The following is a 26363-nucleotide window of genomic DNA, read 5'->3' on the forward strand; positions in this document are numbered from 1 at the left end:
CTCTGTCCTGAGGTGTGAACATCTGACTGTTGCCAGTAGGTACAGGTGGGACAGCGGTTGGAGGGCACGTGGCTGGCATTCACTCTGGACTGGGCTCTGTATCACAGCCAGTCACAGCTGGTGATGGGAGTGACCTGTTTACAGACAAGGAAGGGTGCGATATGCTTTAGAAAATTTTCCAATCCCTATTTAAAATTTTAAAGTCTAAAATGTTTAAAGCTCTCTGGCTGACTCATTCCCTAAATATTCCAAATGGCCATTGTACTTTGCATCTGAACAGTGTTTTCTACTTGCCAAAGTGTATCTATAGACATGATTCCGTGTGATTTTTTTTACAACGTTGCTCTGATATGAGTAAGGGGTTGGGTATTTTTATCTGTCTCCATGCTACATGTAAAGAGTTTGAGACAGAGAGAGATGAAGCAAACTGTCTAAAGGCACCCAACTGGCTGGTGGCAGAGAGGGAGGGGAGCCCAGGTATCCTGAGTTCTACCTCTTGCCATGACAACATAGTACTGAGTCATTGATTGCTTTTCCAAGTGGTTGACTATGGCCCCGAAAGAGTGAGCCATGGAAAGTGCCTGTGAAGAGCTCCAGACAATCTCTTCTTTCGTGTTCCGTAGGGCTGCCTCTCCCCTCAGAAATTTGCTCTTCATCCTCTGCAGAAGCATTCCATGTAGGCAATTTTTGGTGCTGAGGCTTAAAGTAAAAGGAAATGAACGTGGGTTTGGTTTGGTTTGGTTTGGTTTGGTTTTGCCTTTCCTTGATCAGCGGATCGAAACCCCTCAAACCTGCCTCTTATTCTCCAAGAGATTTTAGTTCTGTTCCTCACAGGTCTGAGTATCATTGTGGACACATTTGTATCTTTGACCTTTCCCAGTCAGGAACGAGAGTGAGATTCTGAGATATTTCGAATTGCTGGTGACGAAGAACAGAGAGAAGCCATTTTTAAGAAATCAATTAAAAGATAAGTTGGAAATCTAAGGAGACATCTGAAGGGGTGAATCGTTCTTTAATTCTGAATTTATGTATATGATATGGATGATTTCTAACACACTGTTCTTCTGCAGGATCATTCATGATCCCAGAGCAAGAAAAAAAAATTTTAAAAAGGAAGGCAATTTATTACAGTCTTGACAAACACGTTGTGTTGGCATCCCTGTTATGCCCTGCATTTGCGAGTAGAGAGCAGGGTGCCAGGTTATCTATGCTACGAGGCTGAGGTTGTTTCAGTTCGGAAGCTGCCAGGCGAGGTGACTTGTGCTTCTTCTTTCTGATTTGGATGGAGGCTATGAGGATGACCTCATCCCATTACAATTCAGGGCAACTGTGCTGGTGAGAGCCGGGCTGCTATTCCCTAGCGATAGTCCATTTTCACATCTCATTCATAATTGAAAGGAGTGAGGATCATTTTTTGCCCATTATAGGAGGTGGTTACATCAGCTCTCCAGTGACATACCAGAGCCCTCATATTGTTGCAACTTAACAGCTGTAACCTAGTATCCTACAAGATCTGCGTTACCCTGAAAAGTGCAGGTCCTTGGGGGAGAAAAGGAGATAGGGCTAAATCCAGAAAGTGAACAGGAGAAACGTTGCTGCCTTCTACTCTGAAAGACTGTCCAAAAAGTTTCTGGACTCACCTGATCAGACGTGACCATAACACAGTACTTACTCTTTGGGTTTCTACATCCTTCAGCATGTTCTGTGTGTCCCTTCTGAAGGAGAGAAAGCGTTTGGAGGCAGAGCTGGTGGGAACAGTATTCTCCTTTCGTGGCACTGCACATGGATGAAGTGAGCCTGGTTTTTAAAGTATCTTTTACTTGCTGACATTTATCATTATCATTTTACATTCGTACAGGTGGTTCCAGAAAAGAAATCACCGAACACTGGGAATGGCTTGAGCAGAATCTGCTGCAGACACTTTCCATCTTTGAAAATGAGAACGATATCACCACATTTGTGAGAGGAAAAATACAGGTAGTTGTTAATTAACATGGAATCTTTTTTTAAAAAAAAAACCTTTTCACTGGAAAGAATTTCAAACACAGAAAAGTTGCAAAAATAAAAGTTGTATAAAACACACCTGTAGACCCTTTACCCATATTCCCCTGTTGTTAACAGTTTATCCCGTTTACTTTATTATTTGTAGGCTCCATTACTCTATTTTAGAGGAATTTCCTCTAGATGCTTCAGTGTATATTTCTAAGAACAGAGCTCTTCTATTAAATAACAACACAGTGTTAACAACAGTTATCGCCTGCAGTAAATTTAATATGAATACTATAATAGTTGGCACATATTCCAATTTTGTTAAATGACCCAATAATGTCATGTATAACATTTTTTTCCATTCCAGTGCAAGATCCAGTCTAGGAAGCTACTGGATTAGTTTTCTGTCTCCTTCAGTCTGAATCATTCAATGGCCTTTCTTTGTCTTTTATGACATTACTGTTTCTAAGTGTATGGTTGTTTTTTTCATAGGACATTTTTCATTTGGGGTTTTGTCAGATGTCCCTGCATGATTTGCTTCAGATTATGCATTTCTGGATGGGACACTTCGTAAGTGATCCTGTGTCATTTCCAGAGTGTCTTTTCTGGAGGCACGTGACACCCGTCCACCACCCATTGGTGATATAAACCCAGCAAAGTGCTAGCCAATTTCTCCCCTGGAGAGTTACTAATTTTACCCTTGCAATTTTCTGTAGGAAGACACTTTAAGGTTCCAGAAATATCCTGCTCTTTATCAACATTTCTCCCTTGCTTTAGCATCCATCAGTGATTTTTTTTGTTGAACCGATCTTTGTTGTGATGGTTTACAAAATGACGATTTTCCAACTCCAGTGTTCCCTCACATTTAGTAGTTGGCACCTTCCACTCTAAGCAAGAGCCCTCCCTCTATTTACCTTTTTATCTGTTTATTATTGATATGGACCTGTGGCTTCCTGTGTTTTTCAGTAGCTTCTGTTTCATTGCTGGGCTTATTTTGGTACTCACCCTCTTCCACATTTGGCTAGAGCCCCTATCAATTGCCTCCTTTTCTAACTAAGATAAAATGTTGAAACATTCATTATATATTTTTAATTAATTATTTATTTATTTATTTATTATTTTTGGCTGCATTGGGTCTTTGTTGCTGGGCGAGGGCTTTCTCTAGTTGCGGCGAGGAGGGGCTACTCTTTCTTGCGGTGCATGAGTTTCTCATTGCGGTGGCATCTCTTGTTGCGGAGCATGGGCTCTAGATGTGTGGGCTTCAGTAGTTGTGGCTCGTGGGCTCAGTAGTTGTGGCTCGCGGGCTTCAGAGCACAGGCTCAGTAGTTGTGGCTCTCGGGCTTAGTTGATTGGTGGCATGTGGGATCTTCCCAGACCAGGACTCGAACCCGTGTCCCCTGCATTGGCAGGCGGATTCTTAACCGCTGTGCCACCAGGGAAGCCCTGAAACATTCATTATTAAGCATAAGTTTATGTTTATATACTTTTGGCTTCTTAATTTTATATGGTACAGAAAGGCTAAAGATATCTGGATCTTTTTTTACCACACTAAAAAAGAAAAAAAAAAAATTGCCTCCTTTGTCCTTATGACTTGCTCCCACTACGCTTTTGAGCGCTTCCTACCCTGGTCTAACAGGGTGTTCCAGACTCATCTGGTACCTTCCCTGACCCAGGCCTGGAATCGGCCATTTGTTTCAGTTTGCTTTCCATTTTAGGCTCTTTCTTCTTCCTGACATTGAGAGTTTAATTTTATTTTTTTTTTGAATACAGAAGATATTAACATGCTTCCAAAAGTCAAAATTCCTCAAAAAGTGTTACCTCCTCCTGCATCCTTGCTACCCTTCTCTCCGCAACCCCTTGTAGTTAACCAGTCTCATTGCTATTCTGGCTTATCCTTCCTGTGTTTCTTTTTGTAAAAATAGGCCAAATATATGTATTTTTCTTATTTCTCTTTAATTCTTGTACATAAGGCTCCCTGTATATATGCTCCTCTGCATTTGCCTTTTTTTTTAAAAATTAATTTATTTATTTATTTTCGACTGTGTTGGGCCTTCGTTGCTGCGCACGGGCTTTCTCTAGTTGTGGCGAGCGGGGGCTACTGTTCGTTGTGGTGCACGGGCTTCTCATTGTGGTGGCTTCTCTCGTTGGGGAGCACGGGCTCTAGGTGCTCGGACTTTAGTAGTTGTGGAGTGTGGGCTCAGTAGTTGCGGCTCGCGGGCTGTAGAGCGCAGGCTCAGTAGTTGTGGTGCATGGGCTCTAGCTGCTCCGTGGCACGCTTGTTTTAGTATTGTTTTAATTTGTATTTATCTCATTTATGAGTGAAGTTAAACATCTTTTCTTATGTTTAAGGGCTGTTTTTATAACCCTGTTTGTAGACTGTTCATGTCTTTCACCTATTTTTCTCTGAGACTTTGGTCTTATTTTTCTTTAATTTTTAAAAGCTCTTGGGACTTCCCTGGTGATCCAGTGGCTAAGACTCTGCGCTCCCAGTGCAGGGGGCCCAGGTTTGATCCCAGGTCGGGGAACTGGATCCCGCATACCACAACTAGGAACCCGCATGCCGCAGCTGAAGATCCCGCACTCGGCAATGAGGATCCCACGTGCCGCAGCTAAGACCCGGTGCAGCCAAATAAATAAATAAATATATACATATTTTTTTAAGTTTTTTTTTTTTTTTTGCAGTACGTGGGCCTCTCACTGTTGTGGCCTCTCCCGTTGCGGAGCACAGGCTCAGCGGCCATGGCTCACGGGCCCAGCTGCTCCGCGGCATGTGGGATCTTCCCAGATTGGGGCACAAACCTGTGTCCCCTGCATCAGCAGGCAGACTCTCAACCACTGCGCCACCAGGGAAGCCCATAAAAGTTCTTTTTATACAAAGCCTGTTAGCCCTGTATCAATGACGTATGTTTGTCATTTGACTTGGCTCATGATAATTTTCGCCAGGCAAAGTTTACATTTTTATTTGGTCAAAATCATCAATTTTTTCTATTATAGCATCTGCATGTTCAGTCATAGAAGTCTTTCTTTAAATCTAGGTTAAGGAGGAATTCTAGGAAGTGATCCAACAGTGTTTCTCATTAAAATTCTACAGACTGATCAATTTTTATTTTATTTCTTCTACTGTACTAAATTTTTTTTTCTTTTTTTTTTGCGATACGCGGGCCTCTCACTGTTGTGGCCTCTTCCGTTGCGGAGCACAGGCTCCGGATGCGCAGGCTCAGCGGCCATGGCCCACGGGCCCAGCTGCTCCGCGGCACACGGGATCCTCCCGGACCGGGGCACGAACCCGCGTCCCCTGCATCGGCAGGCGGACTCTCGACCACTGCGCCACCAGGGAAGCCCCCCAACTGCTACTTCTTATTAGTGGTTCTCATTCAGTCCCTTTCATCTATTCATTTATTTATGTCTTCTTTTCATTCTTACATATTTTTGGCTCCCCGTCTGAAGGCACTGATAACTTTGAAATGTCACATAGGCTGTAGATGTGTGTGCCAACTGGCAAAGGTGTTTCCATCCCTCTTCCCTCTGAAGTGGCTTCTTCTCCTCCCCACCCAGAGGTCCAGTGCCCTCATGCTGCCTCCTGGCTGTCTACAGTTCCGTAGGATAGCACGCTACCAAAGCCTGCTCACCCTCAAAGCAGCCGAGGTCCAAAATGGGTCTCCCCTGGCCTCCATCAAAGCCAACATCTCTATTCTCTCAGTGGAGTAGCACCAAAAGTAATTAGAGGAAACAACCTTGCCTTAGATACTCTCAGGGAAGTACATTGCTACTACCGATGCCAGCCATTCAATGCTCCCATATGACAAAAGAACAGGAGTCAGCAACTTGGTACTTAGCTTTCCAAGTTAATTTTGCTAACTCAAACAATTTTAGACTTGGAAATCTGTGACTCTGCAGGACACAATAAAGACTAAGATATGGCCCCTTAAGATACATGCTAATTTGGAAAAACAACATATATACCCTTTTAACCTTTTTTTAAATTTTTATTTATTTTATTTATTGTTGGCTGCATTGGCTCTTCGTTGCCGCGTGCGGGCCTTCTACTTGCAATGAGCGGGGGCTACTCTTTGTTGCGGTGCACGGGCTTCTCATTGCGGTGGCTTCTCTTATTGCAGGGCACAGGCTCTAGGCGCGCAGGCTTCAGTAGTTGTGGCTCGCCGGCTTGAGAGCGCAGGCTCAGTAGTTGTGGCGCACGGGCTTAGCTGCCCTGTGGCATGTGGGATCTTCCCGGACCAGGGCTGACACCTGTGTCCCCTGCACTGGCAGGCAGATTCTTAACCACTGCACCACCAGGGAAGCCCTACCCTTTTAATAATCTTTTATTAAATGTCTTTTAGTTGCTAGGTACTGGTGGTAAAAACTGTTCGAGGCATTATATTTGTTTTTGAAATGTATATTTAGTGGTCGAGGGACATATAAACAAAATACTTTCAGCCAACATATAAAGAGAACACAGAGATGAGAATGCAAGTCCTCTTTTGGGATTGGGTTAGTTTCACAGAGGATATTTACACTGAGCCTGGATAGGTTGATTTGGGCAGATCAAGAAAGGGGTTTTATGGCATGAGATGCAGATTGGACTTTTTCCCTCTTACACTGATAACCTGTGGACATTTTAAAGGTGGGAACGCGTGTAGCCATACAAAATATATCACAGTGTGGAAAGATGCCTGATGGCATGCCAGTTGCGAAGCCACTGTGATAATTCCTGGACTATGTAAAGGGGCTAAAGTTGGCTTCTTATTAGAAGAATAGGCTGGAGACTTGTCTTGGGTTGTGTTTGCTGTTATAGTTGTTTACATAGTCTGTTTTTTTACTAGAATTGAATGGTGATGGAGATAATGGAAGACTAAAGCCCTCCTTCCCCTCCCTCCCACCATCACTCCTTAGTACCACAACTGCTGGCAACTAGGGTGGAAGGTCTGGCAGTGAAAATAAAATTCAGGACATTATATGTATTGAAAAATAAATTTCAATACATCAGGCAGAGAGAATCAAAAGTACTTAATGTGAGGAAGGACAGTCATAGCTGGGAGAAGGATTCATAAGGAGGTGGGAATTAGACCGGACTTTGAGACTAGGTAGGATTAGTGAAACAGACAACAGTCTGATTCTAGATTTTAGGCACTCAGAATGGCAGGACCACAGGCAAGAAGGTAGAAAAGCACAAAAATGACACGTTCGGGCCCTGAGTGTGCCTTAGGTTGACTAAGGCAGAAGAAAACAATTGGGAATCTTGTCAGATGTAGTACAGTGAGAGCAAAGGTTGCAGTGTTGGTTGGATCAACAACGTGCATGGTATAGAATTTTAGATTTTATATGGTGATTATGGGGAAACAGAACTTTGATAATAAGAATTTTGTAGATTTTTAATAAGTTTTAGGAAGATAAATTTATAGGGAGTATCCAGCATATACTGGGAGCGTAAGAGCCCAGAGGCAGGAATTCTAGGTATGAGGCAATTTCAGTTTTCTATCCTTGGAATACAGAGGGCTCAGTCATGTCAAGGAGAACCCGAGAAGTTGCCCAAATTCACACAGACATGCAGTGACACCTTTGGGATCGAAACCCAAGACTTTCATGCTCAAAACCTCATGCTTTTCTAGCTACCTTGTGATCAGAGAAAATGGAGATGAGGTGAGAGGTATTTGGTGATTACAAAGTCAAGGTGGAATTCCAAGGAGCGTTTTCTGTCAAGGGATATAGGTAGGAGTCACTTTTCAGGGAATTATGAAGGAACTGGGTAACAATGAAACAGCCTCTCAAGCTACTATAATAATTAAATAGTAGATTAAGCCAGTCACAGGCCGTGTATATATTTTATTTCCTGTGCAACTGACTAAAGGTTGTGTGTCTACTCTAATTTTTGCTCCAATATTCACCCCATTTCTGCTCAGATGGTAGCTTATTCCTTTTATCTATGTTGCCTGATGTCATTCATGGCCCTGAGACAGTGGGTCTGTGGCCAGTGTCAGTTAGTGGCATGTATTTTGGTCTTTCTTCCTCTCTTTCCATTCATGATGAAATTTCATTGAGTTTTTGTTTTTGTTTTTTTATTTATTTGGCTGCGCTGGGTCTTAGTTGCTGCACGCAGGATCTAGTTCCCTGACCAGGGATCAAACTCGGGCCCCCTGCATTGGGAGCATGAAGTCTTAACCACTGGGGCACCAGGGAAGTCCCAATGTCATTCTTTTATTTATTTTAAAAATATTTATTTATTTTTTGGCTGTGTCGGGTCTTAGTTGCTTAGTTGTAGCACACAGGATCTTTTGTTGCGGCGCGAGGGCTCCAGAACACATGGGCTCAGTAGTTGCAGTGTGCGGGCTTAGTTGCCCTGCAGCATGTGGGATCTTAGTTCCCTGACCAGGGATCGAACCTGAGTCCCCTGCATTGGAAGGCGGATCCTCTTTTTTTTTTTTTTTAATTTATTTTATTTTTGGCTGCATTGGGTCTTCGTTGTTGTGTGTGGACTTTCTCTAGTTGCAGCAAGCGGGGGCTACTCTTCGTTTCAGTGCAAGGGCTTCTCATTGCAGTGGCTTCTCTTGTTGTGGAGCACAGGCTCTAGGTGCGCGGGCTTCAGCAGTTGTGGCTCTCAGGCTGTAGAGCACAGGCTCAGTAGTTGTAGCACACAGGCTTAGTTGCTCCGCGACATGTGGGATCTTCCCAGACCGGGGCTCAAACCCATGTCCCCTGCATTGGCAGGAGGAATCTTAACCACTGTGCCAGCAGGGAAGCCCTGGAAGGTGGATTCTTAACCCCTGGACCACCGGGGAAGCCCCTCATTGAGTTTTTGAGAAAGGCAGATGTTGGTTGACCTTTGGGATAAGTCTATCATGATAAGCTAGGAAAAATAGTAGAACTAGCAAAATCTTTTCATCTCCTCATGTGTAAAAGAAAACTATGGGCTTCATTCTAAGTGAACTTAAAAAAATGATTAGTACCAATAAACAGATATGAAAATCTATATTGCTCTTTGGAAATCTTTTAGTACATAAATGCTGCTTGTTAATTGGCTTAGAATTGGGGAGTTGGCTTTGAAAATAATTCAATTTTTTTGAACTCTAGCCTTAGAAATTTTTTGTTCCTTTCCAGTTATGTACAAGATAACGGGAAAAAGCAGCTCTAGTCATGGTGATACCAGTTGTGTGTTTTGTGCTTTATCGCTTCTTAGGGCATCATTGCAGAGTATAACAAAATCAATGATGTGAAGGAAGATGATGACACAGAGAAGTTCAAGGAAGCCATTGTGAAGTTCCATCGGCTGTTTGGAATGCCTGAGGAAGAGAAACTCGTCAACTATTACTCTTGCAGCTACTGGAAGGGGAAGGTTCCCCGACAGGGTTGGATGTACCTCAGTATTAACCACCTTTGCTTTTATTCTTTTCTGATGGGAAGGGAAGGTGAGTTCTCTAGAATTTCAGAGGGAAGCTTTTGAAAGTCTCCTGAGGTTTGCCTGCCCTGAACGCATAAACCACATCCAAACATCAACAATAATAAACCTGTAGTTGTAACTGGGCCAGCGCTCTTCTGTGATGACCTAACAATTGAATCCAATCATTTTTGGCTCAGCGGTTGTAGCGAAATTAGTTATGAAGTAGTAGAGATTCACCAAAGGTATAATTCATTTAGTAGACATGGACTTAAATCCGTAATAATTGTAACTCAGAATTTTTGTGGTCCAGGTTTGTCTGTTTAACAAACAGAACAATGATAAACATGGGCACATAAACTCAAAGGAGGTCAGTGAAATTGGGGGGCAGGGTTGTTAGTTTCCAGTATCTCGAAAGGATTTTGAGCAGCTGTGTGTTGACCCAACCTTGTTCCCTGTGCTTAGCCAAGCTGGTTATCCGGTGGGTGGACATCACTCAGCTCGAGAAGAACGCCACGCTGCTTCTGCCTGACGTGATTAAAGTGAGCACGAGGTCCAGCGAACATTTCTTCTCCGTATTCCTCAACATCAATGAGACCTTCAAGTTAATGGAGCAGCTCGCCAACATCGCCATGAGGCAACTCTTAGACAATGAGGGGTTTGAACAAGATCGATCCCTGCCTAAACTAAAAAAGAAATCTCCTAAAAAAGTGTCTGCTCTAAAACGGTAGGTGTCAGAGACTTAGCGTCTTTTAGAGACTTTAGAAACAAGAAACACATCTGTTCCTTTATGAAAGTTAACCTTTTCTGAACAACTTCAAGGGTTCAGAACAGTTTTCCAGGTATAGATACAAAACTGAAAAAGACTACGTAAGGCACTCCCAGTTCATTAAGCGAGGCAGACACGACCAGCTCCAGTACAATGGGATGGGACCTCTTCTGTTCCTATGAGCAGAGCGCCATGAGCACACACATGGGGAGATGGGCAGAGTGTGTAGGAAGGACCTCTCAGCAGAGCTGCTTGGAGCTGGGCTCTCAAGACATAGTAGACATTACTCATTCAGAGTCAGTAGGATGGATATTTCAGGCAGAGGGAATAACATGATGGGAGAAGCAAAAGGGAAAAGCACAGAGGGAAGTTAGTCCATCGCACGTGTGGAAGGTGGCTGGGCATGAGATGAAGCGAGGCTGCAGAGAGGCCTGGAAGTCTGGATCTGGGCTAGAGAGAAGGCGAGGGAAAAGCTGATGCTCTTAAGTATGATGGTATGCATGGAATTACCCCTAACTGAGGTGGGGATGAGGGAAGGAAGAGCTTGTCCAAGGGATATGAGGGCTCAGTTTTGATCGTGTTGAGTTAAGTTGCCTGCAGGACATCAAACTGGAATTGGCAATCATTGCCATCCAGCTGGTACCTGACAAGAAGTCACTGCAATTAAAACGCTTTTGGTGATTTGAGACATGTTTTGATAGAGTAAGAAGAAGATGGGTTACTACAGTGGGTTGAATAGCACGTGAAAGGCAAGACAAGGGCATTAGGACAGTACGGACTGCTTTTTCAAGAAATTCAATGGTAAAGGAGGGGACTTGCTCATTTTAGAATGAAAAAGATTTGACCAGAGGATGGTATGAAGTAGGCAGATGGGAAGAGTTTGTTGGTGAGGGGTAAGTGCAGGGACAGAAAGGAGCATGGAGATAAAGCTAGAAGAAAATGAATAATTTAAAAGGTGACATCTCATAGGACATGGAAAAGGATGCTTATGTGTGCCGATACATCTCCCTTTGAAACAGGGAAAGGAAGTAGGATGAGATAAGGATGGAGTTGGTTTTGGAGACAGGAGGGAGGGAATTGGAGGGCCTGTCTTTGCCCTGTGAAGCCAGAAACTGGATCGTCAGGGGGCAGAAGTAGCATAAAAGCTTGAGCAAAGAGGTTTAAACAGCTGCCATGATGAACAGGGTAAAGGAACTCATTAGGGAAAAGATCATAGTTACCTGAGGACCCAGATGAGGTTAGATACTCTGGTTGTCCTGGAGGTGGGTCGTTCTGTGTTTTGGGCAGTCTTATTGTCTACTCAGCGTGGACAGTGTCAGTCAGCAGATTCGTGTGGCTTGCGTGTACTTGCATTAGGTCGTTCTTAAAAGATAAGGCCCCAAGAGTGGCTCTGGATGAGTCATGGATAAATGTAATCATCTCTTAAGAAATTACTGTATTCTTTTAGAAAGAGAATTATTTCCTGGCCAGGCCTTGTTTTCCTAAGATCCTTTGACATTCACAGATACTGATTGCAAAATGGCTACACAAGGGACCTAAATACATTAAAATAATTTCATTATACTTTTGGGTCATAGTTTGGAGTTAACGCCAGTAGGAAGCCAAGAAGGTAGGAATAAGTCTCACTAGATGGAGGAGGGGAAAGATGGTCTGGGGAACCTCCATTGCCGCATCATTTAGACGTACTGAAACTTTTATTTTGTGAGGGGTGTTATTTTTGTTGCTTTCCAGCGATCTGGATGCCAGGGCAAAGAGTGAGAGATACCGTGCACTTTTCCGGCTGCCCAAAGATGAAAAATTAGATGGCCACACAGACTGCACCCTCTGGACTCCATTCAACAAAATGCACATTTTGGGGCAGATGTTTGTGTCCACAAACTACATCTGCTTTACCAGCAAGGAGGAAAACCTGTGCAGCCTCATTATCCCACTCCGAGAGGTAAGTGGCAGGTGAAAATGGAACTTTTAGGGTATTTTAAGAGTTTTACTGGTAATACTTTTCTGTGTATCTTTTACCAGCCGTGAGTTGGCTTTTAACCATAGGTGAGTGTTCATAATTCTTTGGTGAAATCTGCCACTCTTTTTTTTTTTTTTTTTTTTGCGGTACGCGGGCCTCTCACTGTTGTGGCCTCTCCCGTTGTGGAGCACAGGCTCCGGACGCGCAGGCTCAGCGGCCATGGCTCACGGGCCCAGCCGCTCCGCGGCATGTGGGATCTTCCCGGACCAGGGCACGAACCCGTGTCCCCTGCATCGGCAGGCGGACTCTCAACCACTGCGCCACCAGGGAAGCCATGCCACTCTTTTTTCTTTTTTCATATATTTTTAAATTTTATTTATTTTTGGCTGCGTTGGGTCTTCGTTGTGGTGCGCGGGCTTTTCATCGCAGTGGCTTCTCTTGTTGCAGAGCCTGGGCTCTAGGCACACGGGCTTCAGTAGTTGCGGCTCGTGGGCTCTTGAGCACAGGCTCAGTAGTTGTGGTGCACGGGCTTAGTTGCTCCGCGGCATGTGAGGCCTTCCCAGACCAGAGATTGAACCCGTGTCCCCTGCATTGGCAGGCGGATTCTTAATCACTGCACCACCAGGGAAGTCCCATGCCACTCTTTTATTTGTTGTCATTGCTCTAAGTGACCATGGGACCTGCGAGATATTTTCTTCCAGAGACAGCCTGGTATTTTAAAATGTAGATTTCATTCTTGTTCAGGTAAGGTGAGGCCAACAGAGCAGATGACTGTCATTGAAAAGATTGCTTGCTATACTCACAGATTCCACTAGGGGGAGCACGCCATGCCGTGGGGACCACGCAGGGAAGCACCAGGGTGAGTCAGCTGGCAAAGAAGCTGGGGAAAACGTGGGCAAGAGCCTTTATTGTGGTTTCCATGGGAAGAAACAGGCGAGGCAGGGTAAGCAGGCTTAGGATTGGCGAGCTGAATAATTTTGGCAGGCTCCAGGGCAGAGGGCCTACCCCTAGTTGTCTGGTACCTGGCCCTGGGGTGATGAGGGCAGGTGAATGTGGCCCTGAGTGTGAGAGCAGATATAGGAGGTCACTGGGGTATGGGCTTGGATTTGTTGGTTTGCCTATAAAAGGCCTGCTCACAGGTGAGTCCTTTAATATCTCCAGGAGTTGGCTAACTCTGGGTCAAAAAGGCCCCAAGATGTGAAAACATCAAACACAGAAGCTAGAAAATGTAGTTACTACACCTGACTCACAGCCTGAGCAGCTTGGTCTTCAGAGGAGACAGTCTAGGTTGTGAATCAGAAAGCCAAGTGTTCAGATCTGTCCGGTTTGTCGATTCCTTGCATTAGAACCACTGGGACCACTGGCCACAGTGGCAGATTCCTGAGCCCACCCCAGATCTTCTGGATCGCTGCAAGTTTGGGAAGTCTGTATTTTAATAGAGTGCCAGGCTGATGCCCATAGACAGTGAAGACTAAGAAACATTCTTATTGTATCTGGGGTGGAGGTGCGTTCTGTCGTGTCCTCACAGCAATAGGTTACTCTGGTACTTGTATGGAAGCCTTGCTGTTTGGGGTTGAGAAGCAACTCAATGTTAGGATGTCAAGGGCTGGCAGACCCACAGTTTCTGACCTGGTAACTTTCAACTTACTCTGGTCCTTTTCTAGAAATTAAGACGGTTAGAAGCTTTGGCTATTTAATCAAGGTTGACCCTTTATTAAGATTCTCTATAGTAAAGGATTCAAGTTTCCTTCTGCCTTCTTTCCTTTTTTTTTTTAACAAAATCATTTATATAAGCAAATTTTGTTTGTTTTTTCTTGTTTCAAAAATATTGTATCATTATCACAGAAAATTAGTAAAAATACAAATAAAAAGAAAACAAAATTCAGTCCTAATCCCACCCTTCGAAGACGACGATGTTGACATTCCGCTGTACAGCTTTTCAGGCTTTCTATACATTGCTGTAAATATGTCATTTATATTATTTAGATATAAAACATAAAGAATTTTTATTTTTTTCTTAATTCCCTTAACAGTGGGTGTACACTAAACTTTTCCTCGTATCATAAAATTTTCTTTTACCATGTAACTTCTAGTGACTGCATATTATTCCATTAATGGATATGTATAATTTATTTCTTCTTTTTAGGTTACCTGTGCTTGGACCTTTGCATTGTTTTTAGTTTTCTCCCAATCATATATATAATTTTCCTTAAGTGATAAGTTCCTAGAAGTTTAATTGGTGGATCAAAAAGAATGCAAAATGTTAAGCAATTGAAAAATCTAGTTCTCCTTCTTATAGGGTGAACTAAGTAGTATTATAACACATTTGGAGGCCAGGAATCGTTGGGAGTGAATTCTGAGATGGGAGTGAATCGTTGGGAGTGAATTCATCAGGACTTACAATTGGCTCTGAAAGGCATTTCATGACTTTTTCCAGCAAACTTTGTCTTAGGGAGTTACTAAACTCTGTGTGTGTGTGTGTGTGTGTGTGTGTCTGTGTCTGTGTCTGTGTGTGTGTATGTGTGGTGTAATTGACATAGTAGTTTCAGGTGAACAAAGTAGTGATTTGATATTTGTATATATTATAGAATGATCACCACGATAAGTCCAGTTAACATCTATCACCAAGGCTGCTACTAAAAATTTTCTTCATCAAGTACTACCTGAACATAGTAAAGCAGAGTGACCTGGACTGGCTAGGGAAACCCATCCTGGGATTAAGAATGTACCGTGAATGTGTCATTTATGAATCTGAGTGAATCATCACTTTGTTTATCCAGAGAGAACTCAGGGGCAGAGAGGGGCTGGGAGCTGCTGTCCAGACGTCTTCTCTCCTGTTCCCCACCTCCCAGTTTGGTCCAGGTGCTCTGTGTACATTTTAGTGTGATTTATAATAGGATGGTGAGAGTTCGGGGGAATTGAGAGAATAGTGGTTCATGTCCTCAGCCCATCTTCTGCTTGCTAGTTTTCCCCAGCAGGTGGTAGCGCAAAGATCATTCAGTCATATTTCAGGGTAAGTCAGAAGAGGGACAATGGTAGAGGTAGCATTTAAAAATAAAGTGTGTTGGGCTTCCCTGGTGGCGCAGTGGTTGAGAGTCCACCTGCCGATGCAGGGGAAATGGGTTCGTGCCCCGGTCCGGGAAGATCCCACATGCCGCGGAGCGGCTGGGCCCGTGAGCCATGGCCGCTGAGCCTGCGCGTCCAGAGCCTGTGCTCCGCAACGGGAGAGGCCACAACAGTGAGAGGCCCGCGTACTGCAAAAAAAAATAATAATAAAGCGTGTTGTGGTTGGAGGATGCAGCATTTAAAGAAATGCTCAATGAGACAGCAGTGCCCTGTCCTTTAACCTGATGAATCGCTGAGATAAATCCCGAACCTCGACTAATGGAAGAAGCAAAGGACTTAATGTAATTTTTATTACCTCTAGGTATGATAATGACAGAAAAACACTAGGACGAGGCTCCCACCCTCCATCCAGGTCTGTTTGAGTAGAGGTGGTGTGTCTGTGAATTGAGTTAAGCTGATTGATGAGCAGGACCCTCCGTGGGAACACTGCATCCTCCTTGGAACGGCTACTAGGAATTGTTGTTTTATTTAACTTTTTATAAATAAGTAGAAATATTGACTGGAGATTGTTAATATATATTCTACATACAGACTTAAGGTAGACCAAATCGATACGTGTTAAATGTTTACACAGAATCATATTGCTGTAGATTTTATAGAAATTACAGAGGCAGCGAAGCAGGAGGATAAAGTGAAGTGATCGGGGTCCTCATTAGAGATTCCAGATAGAGTCTCTCTTTTCTTTCAATTATAAGTTACCTTGTAAGTGTTCCATATGACACACCAAGATTTGATTAAATTTGATCTATTTTATAACCCAAGTTGGTAACGAAAATGTGTCTCATTATTCTGTAGAATATTCGGATATAGCTGTTGCCCGTTCCTGGTGGCACAAAGCTTATGGGGTAGAATTCTACTAGAACTCGTTTGCCAGTGAAAAATAGGTTGTAACCCGTGGGAACCTTCCTAGGTTTTCTGAGGGAGCTTTCTTGCTGTCTCTGTATTCGTGATCCTGCTAGATACAGGACTTTCCACTTTGACTCCATCACGATGCACATGATGTCTGTGTTTTAGGCAGAGAACTTGAACCTTTAATTCCCTTGACATCTGTCATTTAATCTCAGATGCCTGGTGACTAAAAGAATCAAAAAATCTACTGAGAGAAAAGGAAGTTTTTATCAGTCTTTTAAAATAAGCGTGTTTAACACATGTCTGAAGTGTCATGGGAAAATCCTTTTCATGATAAAGAAGTTGGGTTTTTTTCCCCCAGTTTCTCTAGCTTCTTTTGCACTGAGGGAAAAAAAACACTTTTATGTGCAACTCCAGGTATCTCGGAGATTCCTTTAAAAAAGTATAAGTATATATCTAACTTGTACATATTTATGAAGTCTGAGAACAGAAGACAGGTCCTGCAATTTTTTCCCTTTATGGACCCCAGTAATATCTGTTTGCACTTGGGACCATGCAACTTTTTAGGCAATTCCAAGAAGTTCCTTAGCCTTGAAGGGGAGAAAAGTTTTTAAAGTTCTGCTTGGGAGGAAATGTATTTCACATGAAAATGCTGATGAAGAGGTTGAAGTTGAACCTGTCTAGACTGCTTACATGTGGAAATGAAGAAGGGAAAGAAACTTAACTCTACAGAGTCAGAGCTGCTGCAAATAAACCATTTATCTAGGGCTGGCCTTGAGATCTTCTTCCTAATGTGCTAGGAAAAAAGTTGTAATGCATTTATCCTAGTTTCCAGTTGATGAAAATCCTATTATAAGCCACCAAATATATGTCGTCATTTCAAAGCTAAAACACATGCCCCTCTTTCCTACTTTTCTCCTGACGTGGTAGACTTACTACACCACACATGCTATGCGTGCGCGTGCGTGCGCACGCACGCACACACACACACACTCACACACACACACACACACAGTCAGCCAATGCAGATGGGGTTGCAGTTAAGCTGTTTACGTCATGTCTGTTCAGAATCGAGCCTTTAAAACTTTGAAGTGGCAAGAGGTGAGGGGTGCAAAGCCCTGGAGTCTCAATGAGATGCTTGAAGGATTGGTGGTGTTTTGAAAGCCATCCCCACATTAAGCTGGTAAAAGGGCCCAGTGTCGTCGGTTGTTTCTGTCTCTTATAGATGAAGCAACAGCTAGGAGTCCTCCCTCTTATGGTTCCATTAAATTTTAATGAAAATCAAAGGATTCCTTTACAACAAGGTTTCTCAACCTTGGCACTATTGGCATCTTGGGCCGGACTTTGATGGGGGCGGGCTGTCCTGGGTCCTGTGCACTGCAGGATGTTTTAGCAGCATGCCTTCCTCTACCTGTGAGATGCCAGTGGTACCCTCCACTTATGACTACTAGAAGTGCCTCTAGATGTTGCCAAATGTCTCCTGGGGGGGCAAAAATCCCTCTCGATTTATAACTACTAATTTAGAAAGACCAGTAAGATGATTCCAGCTCCAGTTTGATTTGTTACGAGCTGTTTTATTTTATTGGAACAGGACTAAAGAATCTCAGCTTGCCTCAAGAAAATAGAGGAGGTTTCTACAGAGATTTAAGAGTGTTGTGTTCTTTTCAGTGCTACTCAGAGGCTGCTGTCGGATAATCCCTGGAAAATAATACTCTTGGTGTCCTGTTTCTTTTCAGGTGACGATTGTAGAAAAGGCAGACAGCTCCAGCGTGCTCCCCAGTCCTTTATCCATCAGCACCAAGAACAGGATGACCTTCCTGTTTGCCAATTTGAGAGACAGAGACTTTCTAGTGCAGAGGATCTCTGATTTCCTGCAACAGACGACCTCCAAAATATACTCGGACAAAGAGTTTGCAGGAAGCTACAACAGTTCAGATGATGAGGTCTGTGGAAGGCACCTGCAGGTGTTTTGGTTCATCTTCTTACTCTTCCCTGGGGTGCACCTCCCTGTCTGTTAGTCTGATCTTGAAGCTTTGCAGCTGTGCTAAGATGGACCACATACTCTGATGTCTAGAGCAGTATCTCATTTAAATCTCATGGAGTTTATGTTTGGGATCATAGGGCCGGACAGAATCTTAGAGATCATCTGGTCTATCCCTCTTCTTTCACTGTTGAAAGCATTATTAAGTAATTTGTCCTGGTTACATAGCAAGTGACTCTGGTCTATATAAGTGACCTTGTTGGGAATGGTACAGAGGTCACTCAGAACTGAAATACAACATCATTATGATGATTTGATGATGATAAAATACGAATTGTATCCCTATTGAATTAAGCCCTAGACATCCAAAGAACTGGAGCCCTGACAGATATGTAATTAGCTCAAGTGAGAGAGCAACTTACTAGCAGCGAAAATACATGGCAAAAATGGTGAGCTCATGAGTAACATGCCTGCCCCCGTCTTCCTGCTCCAAGCTTCTGTAGGCATTTCTGAGGCACCAGAAGCTAGAGAGGAGGTGAGGGAGGTGATCCCATTAGCAGTTGATTCAACCACATCATGCTTTGCATGCATACTAATCAGAGAGACATGTGGCCAACCAGTTTGTTGTAAAAATGCATCTAAAATACAGAGGAAACCTATTTTGGGCATTGAAGCTCTGTGGCCCATGACCCCATCTAATCCCCATCAAAGTGCTGGTTTGCTGCCTTTCTCCTATTTTGTCACATCACAAGAAACCTGTTAGGAACCATGACGTAACTATCGATGTCTGTCCAGAGGACGCTGAAGAAGTAGATTCTGTAGCCAAAATGGTTCCAGCATCTTGTTGCTCTCTGCATCGGCAGGTGTATTCTCGGCCCAGCAGCCTCGTTTCCTCCAGTCCCCAGAGAAGCACGAGCTCCGATGCTGACGGTGAGCGCCAGTTTAACCTCAATGGCAACAGCGTCCCCACGGCCACACAGACCCTGATGACCATGTATCGGCGGCGGTCTCCCGAGGAGTTCAACCCGAAATTGGTGGGTGCCGCCTCCTCTTGCCCGGAACTTTCTATATTAGAACGATAACGTTGAAAAAATCGTTTTAAGTAAAAGTAAACTCATCAACATGTCAATAGATATTTTCCTACAAGTAAAGGATATTTTGTTGAAGAAACACAAATGACATATAAATATAACATATAATGACATGGTTATATGTCATTGGGTTTCAGAGTGGTTTCATCGTGGAAGGAGATGTTATAGAGGGTACAGCTGACCTTTTTTGGTCTTGTTTTTAACTATTGTATAAGTCAGCCAACAAATAAGTACGTAATGTCTCAGGCCACGTTTAAAAGACATCCACTGTTTCACTTGGAGGTATAGACATAAAGCCATTCGTATCATTTGCATTCTGCTGACTCATCTCAGGTAAGTACAATTCTGACTCTAGGACAGAAAATTTCGTGGCAGATCCACGGGCATACATGTGTCATATCCGGCAAGGACTCGAGAAAATCTGAGTTCTTTGTTCTCCTGAATTCTGTCCAGAACTTAACTGCTCCGTTCACCAGGGAAAGTTCTGACCTTCCATCGAACTTGTGCTAACCGTTGTCGAAGTACGTTGGGATGTAGTGCTGCTTCATTATCCCTTTCAGGCCAAAGAGTTTTTGAAAGAGCAAGCCTGGAAGATTCACTTTGCTGAGTACGGGCAAGGGATTTGCATGTACCGCACGGAAAAGACACGGGACCTGGTGCTGAAGGGCGTACCCGAGAGCATGCGCGGGGAGCTCTGGCTGCTGCTCTCAGGTATGGCTGGGCTCGGGGTGGGAGCTGGGGACCCCGGGGCTGCCCTTCCGCCTTCCATCGTGCATCAGGGCTCTTTCAAATATGTCACCCCCTGATTCAGTGCTAGATCACAGTTCCTTGCCAGAGTGTTGACTTCCCTCAGTAAAAATACAGGACACGTATTCAACAGACCAGACGTTGAAGATACCATCCCTCGAGTCCTCGTAACCTCTTCTGTTCCTTCACTAACTCTATTTAGGATAAAACGGAGACTGAAGAAAAAGAGTGTAATTCTTTGTGATTCTTGGAGTCCTTTCTGTCCTTTCCCAGCTGTGTCAGCTTCATTGAGGCTGTTTAAGTGTGGCACTCCGTCAAAGTCTTCGTTGGGATGGGGGAGAGGGTAGAAATGAAGGAATAGAAGAAGCTTCTCCTTGATTTTTGCCACCTCTTGAATTTGCTGGTTATCACTGGAGACCAGGAAGAGAGGCCAGAATCAGCCCTGGGAACGAAAGCCTTCCTGGATCATACACTCCAAGCTGGAGATGCCGGGAAGGACAGAGGGGGACGCGTCCTGGACCCATGGGAAAGCTGTGTCCATCCTCACTGGCCCACTGCCAGGCTCATGCCCAAATACAACACTGTCAGGTTAAACCTTTGAGCCCTGCTACAGAAACCAGAGGTCCTTCGGGCTAAGCCCATCCTTCCTCCCAGACTAAGCATCCGGTGTATGCCAGGGATCTATTCTGTCACAAACATCAGAGCATTCCTTTGGGTGTCACCAGTCTTTAATATATAAATCAGTTACTTTATCTGGTTAGAAGCTTGAAATGTAATCGTCTTAAATAGGCCCATGTGAAAAGTTTTATTTGAATGTGAGGTGATCTGACACAAGCACTATTATCAAAACCTTTTATTTTAAAAATGACATTAAAATTAAAAGCATAGTTACCAGACTTATAAGAAAACCTTTGGAAAAAAAAACACCTGTAGCTCTTTCTAAAAGTGGATATAAATGACAATTGCCTATAATGAGATATATCTCAGAAGTAGGGGGATAGAATCCTGAAAAATAATTGGTTTTATCTGTTTCATGTAAAACTAGTTTGTTCTATCCTCATTTACACGTCTTGTTTTTCATTTGCTTTACATAGAGCAGCCATAGCTCCTCATTTAGAAACCCAAATTTGAGTCAAATCATTTCTAGTTACCAGTCCAGCCCAAGAAGATCCTTACCATCCAGTCTGCTGTCTTTCTTGTGTGTGGCGAACAGGTCACCTTGACAACCTGATTCAGATCGCTGACAGAGTAAACAAAAAATTCCATTTTCATTTTATTCAAATTGGAAGTTATTTACAGCCACATTTTAGATGAAAATGAAACACGTTAGCCGCCGGGGAAACAGCATACGACAGTCCACAGCCTTGTTATAAAGACACATTCAGAGTTAGACCCAGCGTTTTCTTTAACTGTGATGGGCTATGTGAGGCCAAAGGGTGATGTGGTCTACACACCATCTCTGTTGGGTAGAGAACTGAGCCCATATTTCCACCCAGTGCACAGGGCGTGGGGTTCATACGGAGGCCAGCCCACCCACGGGGAGAGCCCAGCCCCCAGCAGGGGAGCCCCGCCTGAGTCCTGCCCTGCTTCCCATAACTCTTAGGACCACTGTACCAGGGCCTGGCTCTCTGTACCCACTGAAGTGAGGTGCAGGCCAGATGGCAAGAAATCCTTGCAAATCTCCCTTGAGAAGAGAGCCAAAGCCAATGTTAAGTTGCCGTCAACCAGACTGCCTTTCCAGGGCAAGTGTGAGTGATGAGGCTGGCTCTCTGGGTGACCCCCTGTGGCAAGGACTGGGTCAGCCCAGGGTTCTAATTTCTAATCAGTGAAACGCAAATCAGTTTACCCTGTCGTTAAATACGTGTGTGTGTATAGTGTATATATATATATATCTATTCATTATATAATATGTACATATATGTATGTGTATTTTTATCTGTATATATTTATGTATGTGTGTGTATGTATATATAATTTATACTTAGGTAAATTATATTTAACTAGATTTAGATTCAAATGTTTGCATCCAGAGTTTTTCTGCCTTTAAGAATCATAAAATGCAAATCTCTCAAAGCAGCCATTCTCACCCACCTCTCCATCGTCATCCCCGGCACTGAGGAACTCCCCTCCGTAGCAGTGGCTCATCACTGCCGGGAATACCCTCCCCGCCCCCTGCAATTCTAGAAATCCTCCACATGTCCTAATACTTCCTCCAACTGTTCAGTATGGCTGTTTGTGAGCCCTTCAAAGCGTATGCGTTAGCAAAGAGTTTTCAAACTTATTTTGAGAAGCAGACCCTCCTTTTTCAAGTGAAATCCTAAGGAAAACCCCAATAAAATACAAGCAAAGCTGCTTGGTTGAGGGAGGGGAGGCCGGCGAGGCCTCAGTTCGGCTTTCTCTGCCCACTTCCCTTTTTTTCTCTGAGAAGCCCCTCAGGATCGTCTGTGGAAGTTCCTTGGAACACAGTTTTTAGGTTGGAAACCTCTATCTTAGGGAGGTTTTTTTTTTTGTTAATTCATCATTATTACTTTTTTTATTGAAGTATAATTGATTGTGTTAGTTTCAGGTATACAGCATAGAGATTCAGTTATCTTTTTTCGGATTTTTTTCATTAAGGTTATTACAAGGTATTGAATATAGTTCCCTGTACTATACAGTAAATCCTTGTTGCTTATTTATTTTATGTATAGTAGTTTGTATCTGTTAATCCCATCCTCTTAATTTGTCCCTCCCCCATTCCCTCTCCCCTTTGGTAACCATAAGTTTGTTTTCTGTGTCTGTGACTCTGTTTCTGTATTGCATATACATTCATTTGTATTATTTTTTAGATTCCACATATAAGTGATATCATATAGTATAGGGAGGTGTTTTGTTTTGTTTTTTTTAATTTATTTTTGACTGTGTTGGGTCTTCGTTGCTGCATGCAGGCTTTTCTCTAGTTGCAGTGAGCGGGGGCTACTTTTTGTTGCAGTGCGTGGGCTTCTTATCGTGGTGGCTTCTCTTGTTGTTGAGCATGGGCTCTAGGCAGGCAGACTTCAGTAGTTGTGGCTCATGGGCTCAGTAGTTGTGGCGCACGGGCTTAGTTGCTCCGCAGCAGGTGGGATCTTCCTGGACCAGGGCTCAAACCCATGTCCCCTGCATTGGCAGGCGGATTCTCAACCACTGCGCCACCAGGGAAGCCCCTGTAGGGAGGTTTTTAAACAGCCGCTTACTATGGAGTGAGAAGAGGGAAGGAGGACAGAAGTGAATTTACAATCTGGCCGTGATTGCAGCAGACATGTCATCATGGGATTTCATAATTATCTCGCCAGTGTCCTTTGAGGGGAAGGAAGGTGAAGAGTCTGGGTCAGTCAGCTGTGGTTACAGACCAAGGGCGGGGCTTCCGCTTTCTGATGTTGTGTCTGTTGGGTATTTCCCAGGTGCTATCAACGAGAAGGCCACGCATCCCGGGTACTATGAAGACCTCGTGGAGAAGTCCATGGGGAAGTACAACCTTGCCACGGAGGAGATTGAGAGGGACCTGCACCGCTCCCTCCCAGAGCACCCAGCTTTCCAGAACGAAATGGGCATCGCTGCTCTGAGGAGAGTCTTAACGGCTTATGCTTTTCGAAATCCTAACATAGGGTATTGCCAGGTGAATGTCACAGAGGGGTGAGACTTTAAAAAAATGTTTTATTAGCCAGTAAGTAATGAGAAAGGCGTTATGGTTAAGAGAACTATTACCGCACCAGGGTCTCTTGACCTTGGTACTGTTGACATTGTGGACTGAATAATTTTTTGTGTGGGACGGTCCTGTGCTTTGTAGGATGTTTAATAACAATCCAGTTGAATAACACGTTTAATAGCATCTACCCACTAAACGCCAGTAGAGCTCCCCAACTGTGACAACTAAAATGTCTGTGGACGTTGATAAATGTCTCTCAGAGAGCGAAATCTCCTTGAGCTGAGAACCACTGCACTGAGGTTCTCAGCCAGGGGACAAGAGTGCCCTTTTTATCCACCACCGTCTGGTGACCTAGCTGGTCACTAGCTGTTCCTGAGCAGGCCTGGGCACCAGGCCTGGACTCTAGGTTCCACAGGACTCTTGCTCTGCATCTCCTAAGCAACTAACGTCCTTGAGAATGTAACGTTTATATGCTATGGTTATATTTTAAGGCACTTTAAAATAAATGCTTAATTCAGTATAAAAAAATGTTGCGCATATACCCACTACAATTATCTCTTATACTAGGTACAGACACCACAATTTGGGGAGCTCCTAGATAACGTCCTTAGATTTAAAGGCCACATACGTACTCAGAGAGACCTTCCGTGACCATCTAGCTAAAAGATAAAGCAGGCTTAATTCCCTTACACCTCGACACAAACATACACACACACAGAGAGCACAGGTCTCCCTGTACCACATGTTATCTTTTTGATAGCACTTAATTTAAATATACATCCAAATTGATTAATCAACCTTTACGTCTTTATTCTCTCTCTCTGACCCCAGCATTTGTGCCCTGTGAGACTTGTCACCACTGTGTCCCCCCTTCCCCAATATTTAGTCCAGAGCCTGTTACCAAGTAGACCTTCGAAAGAACTTACCTTGACTGAATGACTAAGGCACTAACCATGACCATGATCGTGGGCTAGGCAGGTTAATTCTCAAGTAGAATTTTACTAATTTCACTTGGGAAGCTATTGAGTAAGGCTTACAAGAAAGAGCCTATTAGACCAAAATTCCTTTTTTTTTTTAAATTAATTAATTAATTTTGGGCTGAGTTGGGTCTTCATTGCTGTGCATGGGCTCAGTAGTTGTGGTGCACAGGCTTAGTTGCCCCACGGCACGTGGGATCTTCCCGGACCAGGGCTCAAACCCGTGTCCCCCGCATTGGCAGGTGGATTCTTAACCACTGCGCCACAGGGAAGTCCCCCAAATTCCTTTTTTGACATTTATATTGTTGAAGCCTAATGAACACTTACTGGTTTCTAGAAGATCAAAAGAAGTACAGGAGTGGGTTCCCTTCTAATATAATAGAGTTCATATTTATCTTTTGATCTTCCTCTTTTTAATTAAGAGGACATTAAAGTAGTTGAGCCTTGAGTGGTTGTGAGCTATCTGATAATATCTTTTAATAAAGTAGGTTACTTTAGAATAAAATCCCTGTTACTTATCACTACCATCCTTATCCAGATGGAAATAATGGGCGAGGACTCCAACTTTGAAAGGTTTCATTGTTCCCGGAGGAGAGCCTCAAGCCATGTTTACTTGGTTTAGACACAATTATGGAAGAATTAAAAATTAAGGAAATAGTTACCTCTCTGAATTAAGGATTAAAAACACGGAGATTTTTTAACAGGTTAAAAGCTTTGTCAAATAGCCTTTGGACAAAGTTTTTTTGAATGAGGGTTTGCGTGCATGGGGGGTGAATATTGGTGTTCATGGAGGCTGTTAACAGTTAACAGGCTCAAGGACTAAGGGCTTTTACATTTTTAAAGAGTTGGAAAGAAGACAAAACTTGGAAGAATATGTGTGTGTACTTGCAAAGCCTTTAAAAATTTATTATCTGTTTTTTTAAGGAAAAAGTATGCTGGCCCCTGTGGGACTAACTCAGTCATTTTTCAGGTTAACAAAATTGCTTGTATGTTAAAATGTAAAATGTGTTTGATGACATCTTCTTTCATCCCTTTAGGCCATGAACATTGTCACATCAGTGCTGCTGCTTTATGCCAAAGAGGAGGAAGCTTTCTGGCTGCTGGTGGCTTTGTGTGAACGCATGCTTCCTGATTACTACAACACCAGGGTGGTTGGTATGTGAGGATGCAGTTAACATTTTAACCCTTATCTCATCAGGAAAATGTTTCTAGAACCGGGATACCAGCTGGAACCCCATTTCCAGTCACCATTGGTCAAAAGAGTTTCAGACTACTGCAGCTTTCTAAGATGCGAATGAGAGGGCTTGAATCAATATAGATTATACACAAAGGAGCCCCATGGAGCTTCTCCCCATGGAGAGAATACACGTGTCTCACTGTTTTAGAAAACACTCAATGTGGGTGTCAGTCTGTGCCATGTGAGAGCTACACCAAGCACACAGATCATCAACCCAAAAAGGTTTAACAGTTCTTTCATGAAGAGCATGGAATCTATGGAAAGCAGAAGTATTCAAAAACGGAGTGGGCAGAATAGCATATAAAAATGTATCCAGAGCTCAGTTTCTAAGGTATTTTTCAGAACCGGTTTCATTGCAAAGCAAACAACGGTGGTGAGCATTTAAACAAATTATTGGTATTTCTCCTTATAATCCCCTCCAGTGTTAGACATTCATTTTAGCAGGATAAGCTTTTCATTGCTAGTGTAGCAAAAGGTATGCGTTATGCTCCCCTCTTGTGTTCTGTTTTCATTTCTAAACTTTTGCACACTAATCTGACTCACTGGAAATACTCTCCAGAAATGTCCACAGCTGGAATGCTTTTAAATTGAAGAAGCAATTGTT

The 26363-nt window shown here is 43.4% G+C and overlaps 1 protein-coding gene across 3 annotated transcripts in view; it reads left to right on the top strand.

Moving 5' to 3' along the window:
* TBC1D9 (TBC1 domain family member 9) overlaps positions 1-26363 on the top strand; it is a 116489-nt gene that overhangs the window by 66708 nt on the left and 23418 nt on the right. For all 3 annotated transcript variants that reach the window (XM_079920758.1, XM_079920756.1, XM_079920757.1), the window contains exons 3-11: positions 1859-1977; positions 9164-9392; positions 9827-10088; positions 11862-12069; positions 17799-18005; positions 18907-19077; positions 19695-19845; positions 23301-23515; positions 25560-25677. In XM_079920758.1, the coding sequence (XP_079776884.1) occupies positions 9263-9392; positions 9827-10088; positions 11862-12069; positions 17799-18005; positions 18907-19077; positions 19695-19845; positions 23301-23515; positions 25560-25677 (1462 nt within the window). In that variant the 5' untranslated portion in view covers positions 1859-1977; positions 9164-9262. The remainder of the gene's footprint in view (positions 1-1858; positions 1978-9163; positions 9393-9826; positions 10089-11861; positions 12070-17798; positions 18006-18906; positions 19078-19694; positions 19846-23300; positions 23516-25559; positions 25678-26363) is intronic.

This window comes from Stenella coeruleoalba (genome assembly GCF_951394435.1).
Source record: "Stenella coeruleoalba genome assembly, chromosome: 4".
Taxonomy (NCBI): domain Eukaryota; kingdom Metazoa; phylum Chordata; class Mammalia; order Artiodactyla; family Delphinidae; genus Stenella; species Stenella coeruleoalba.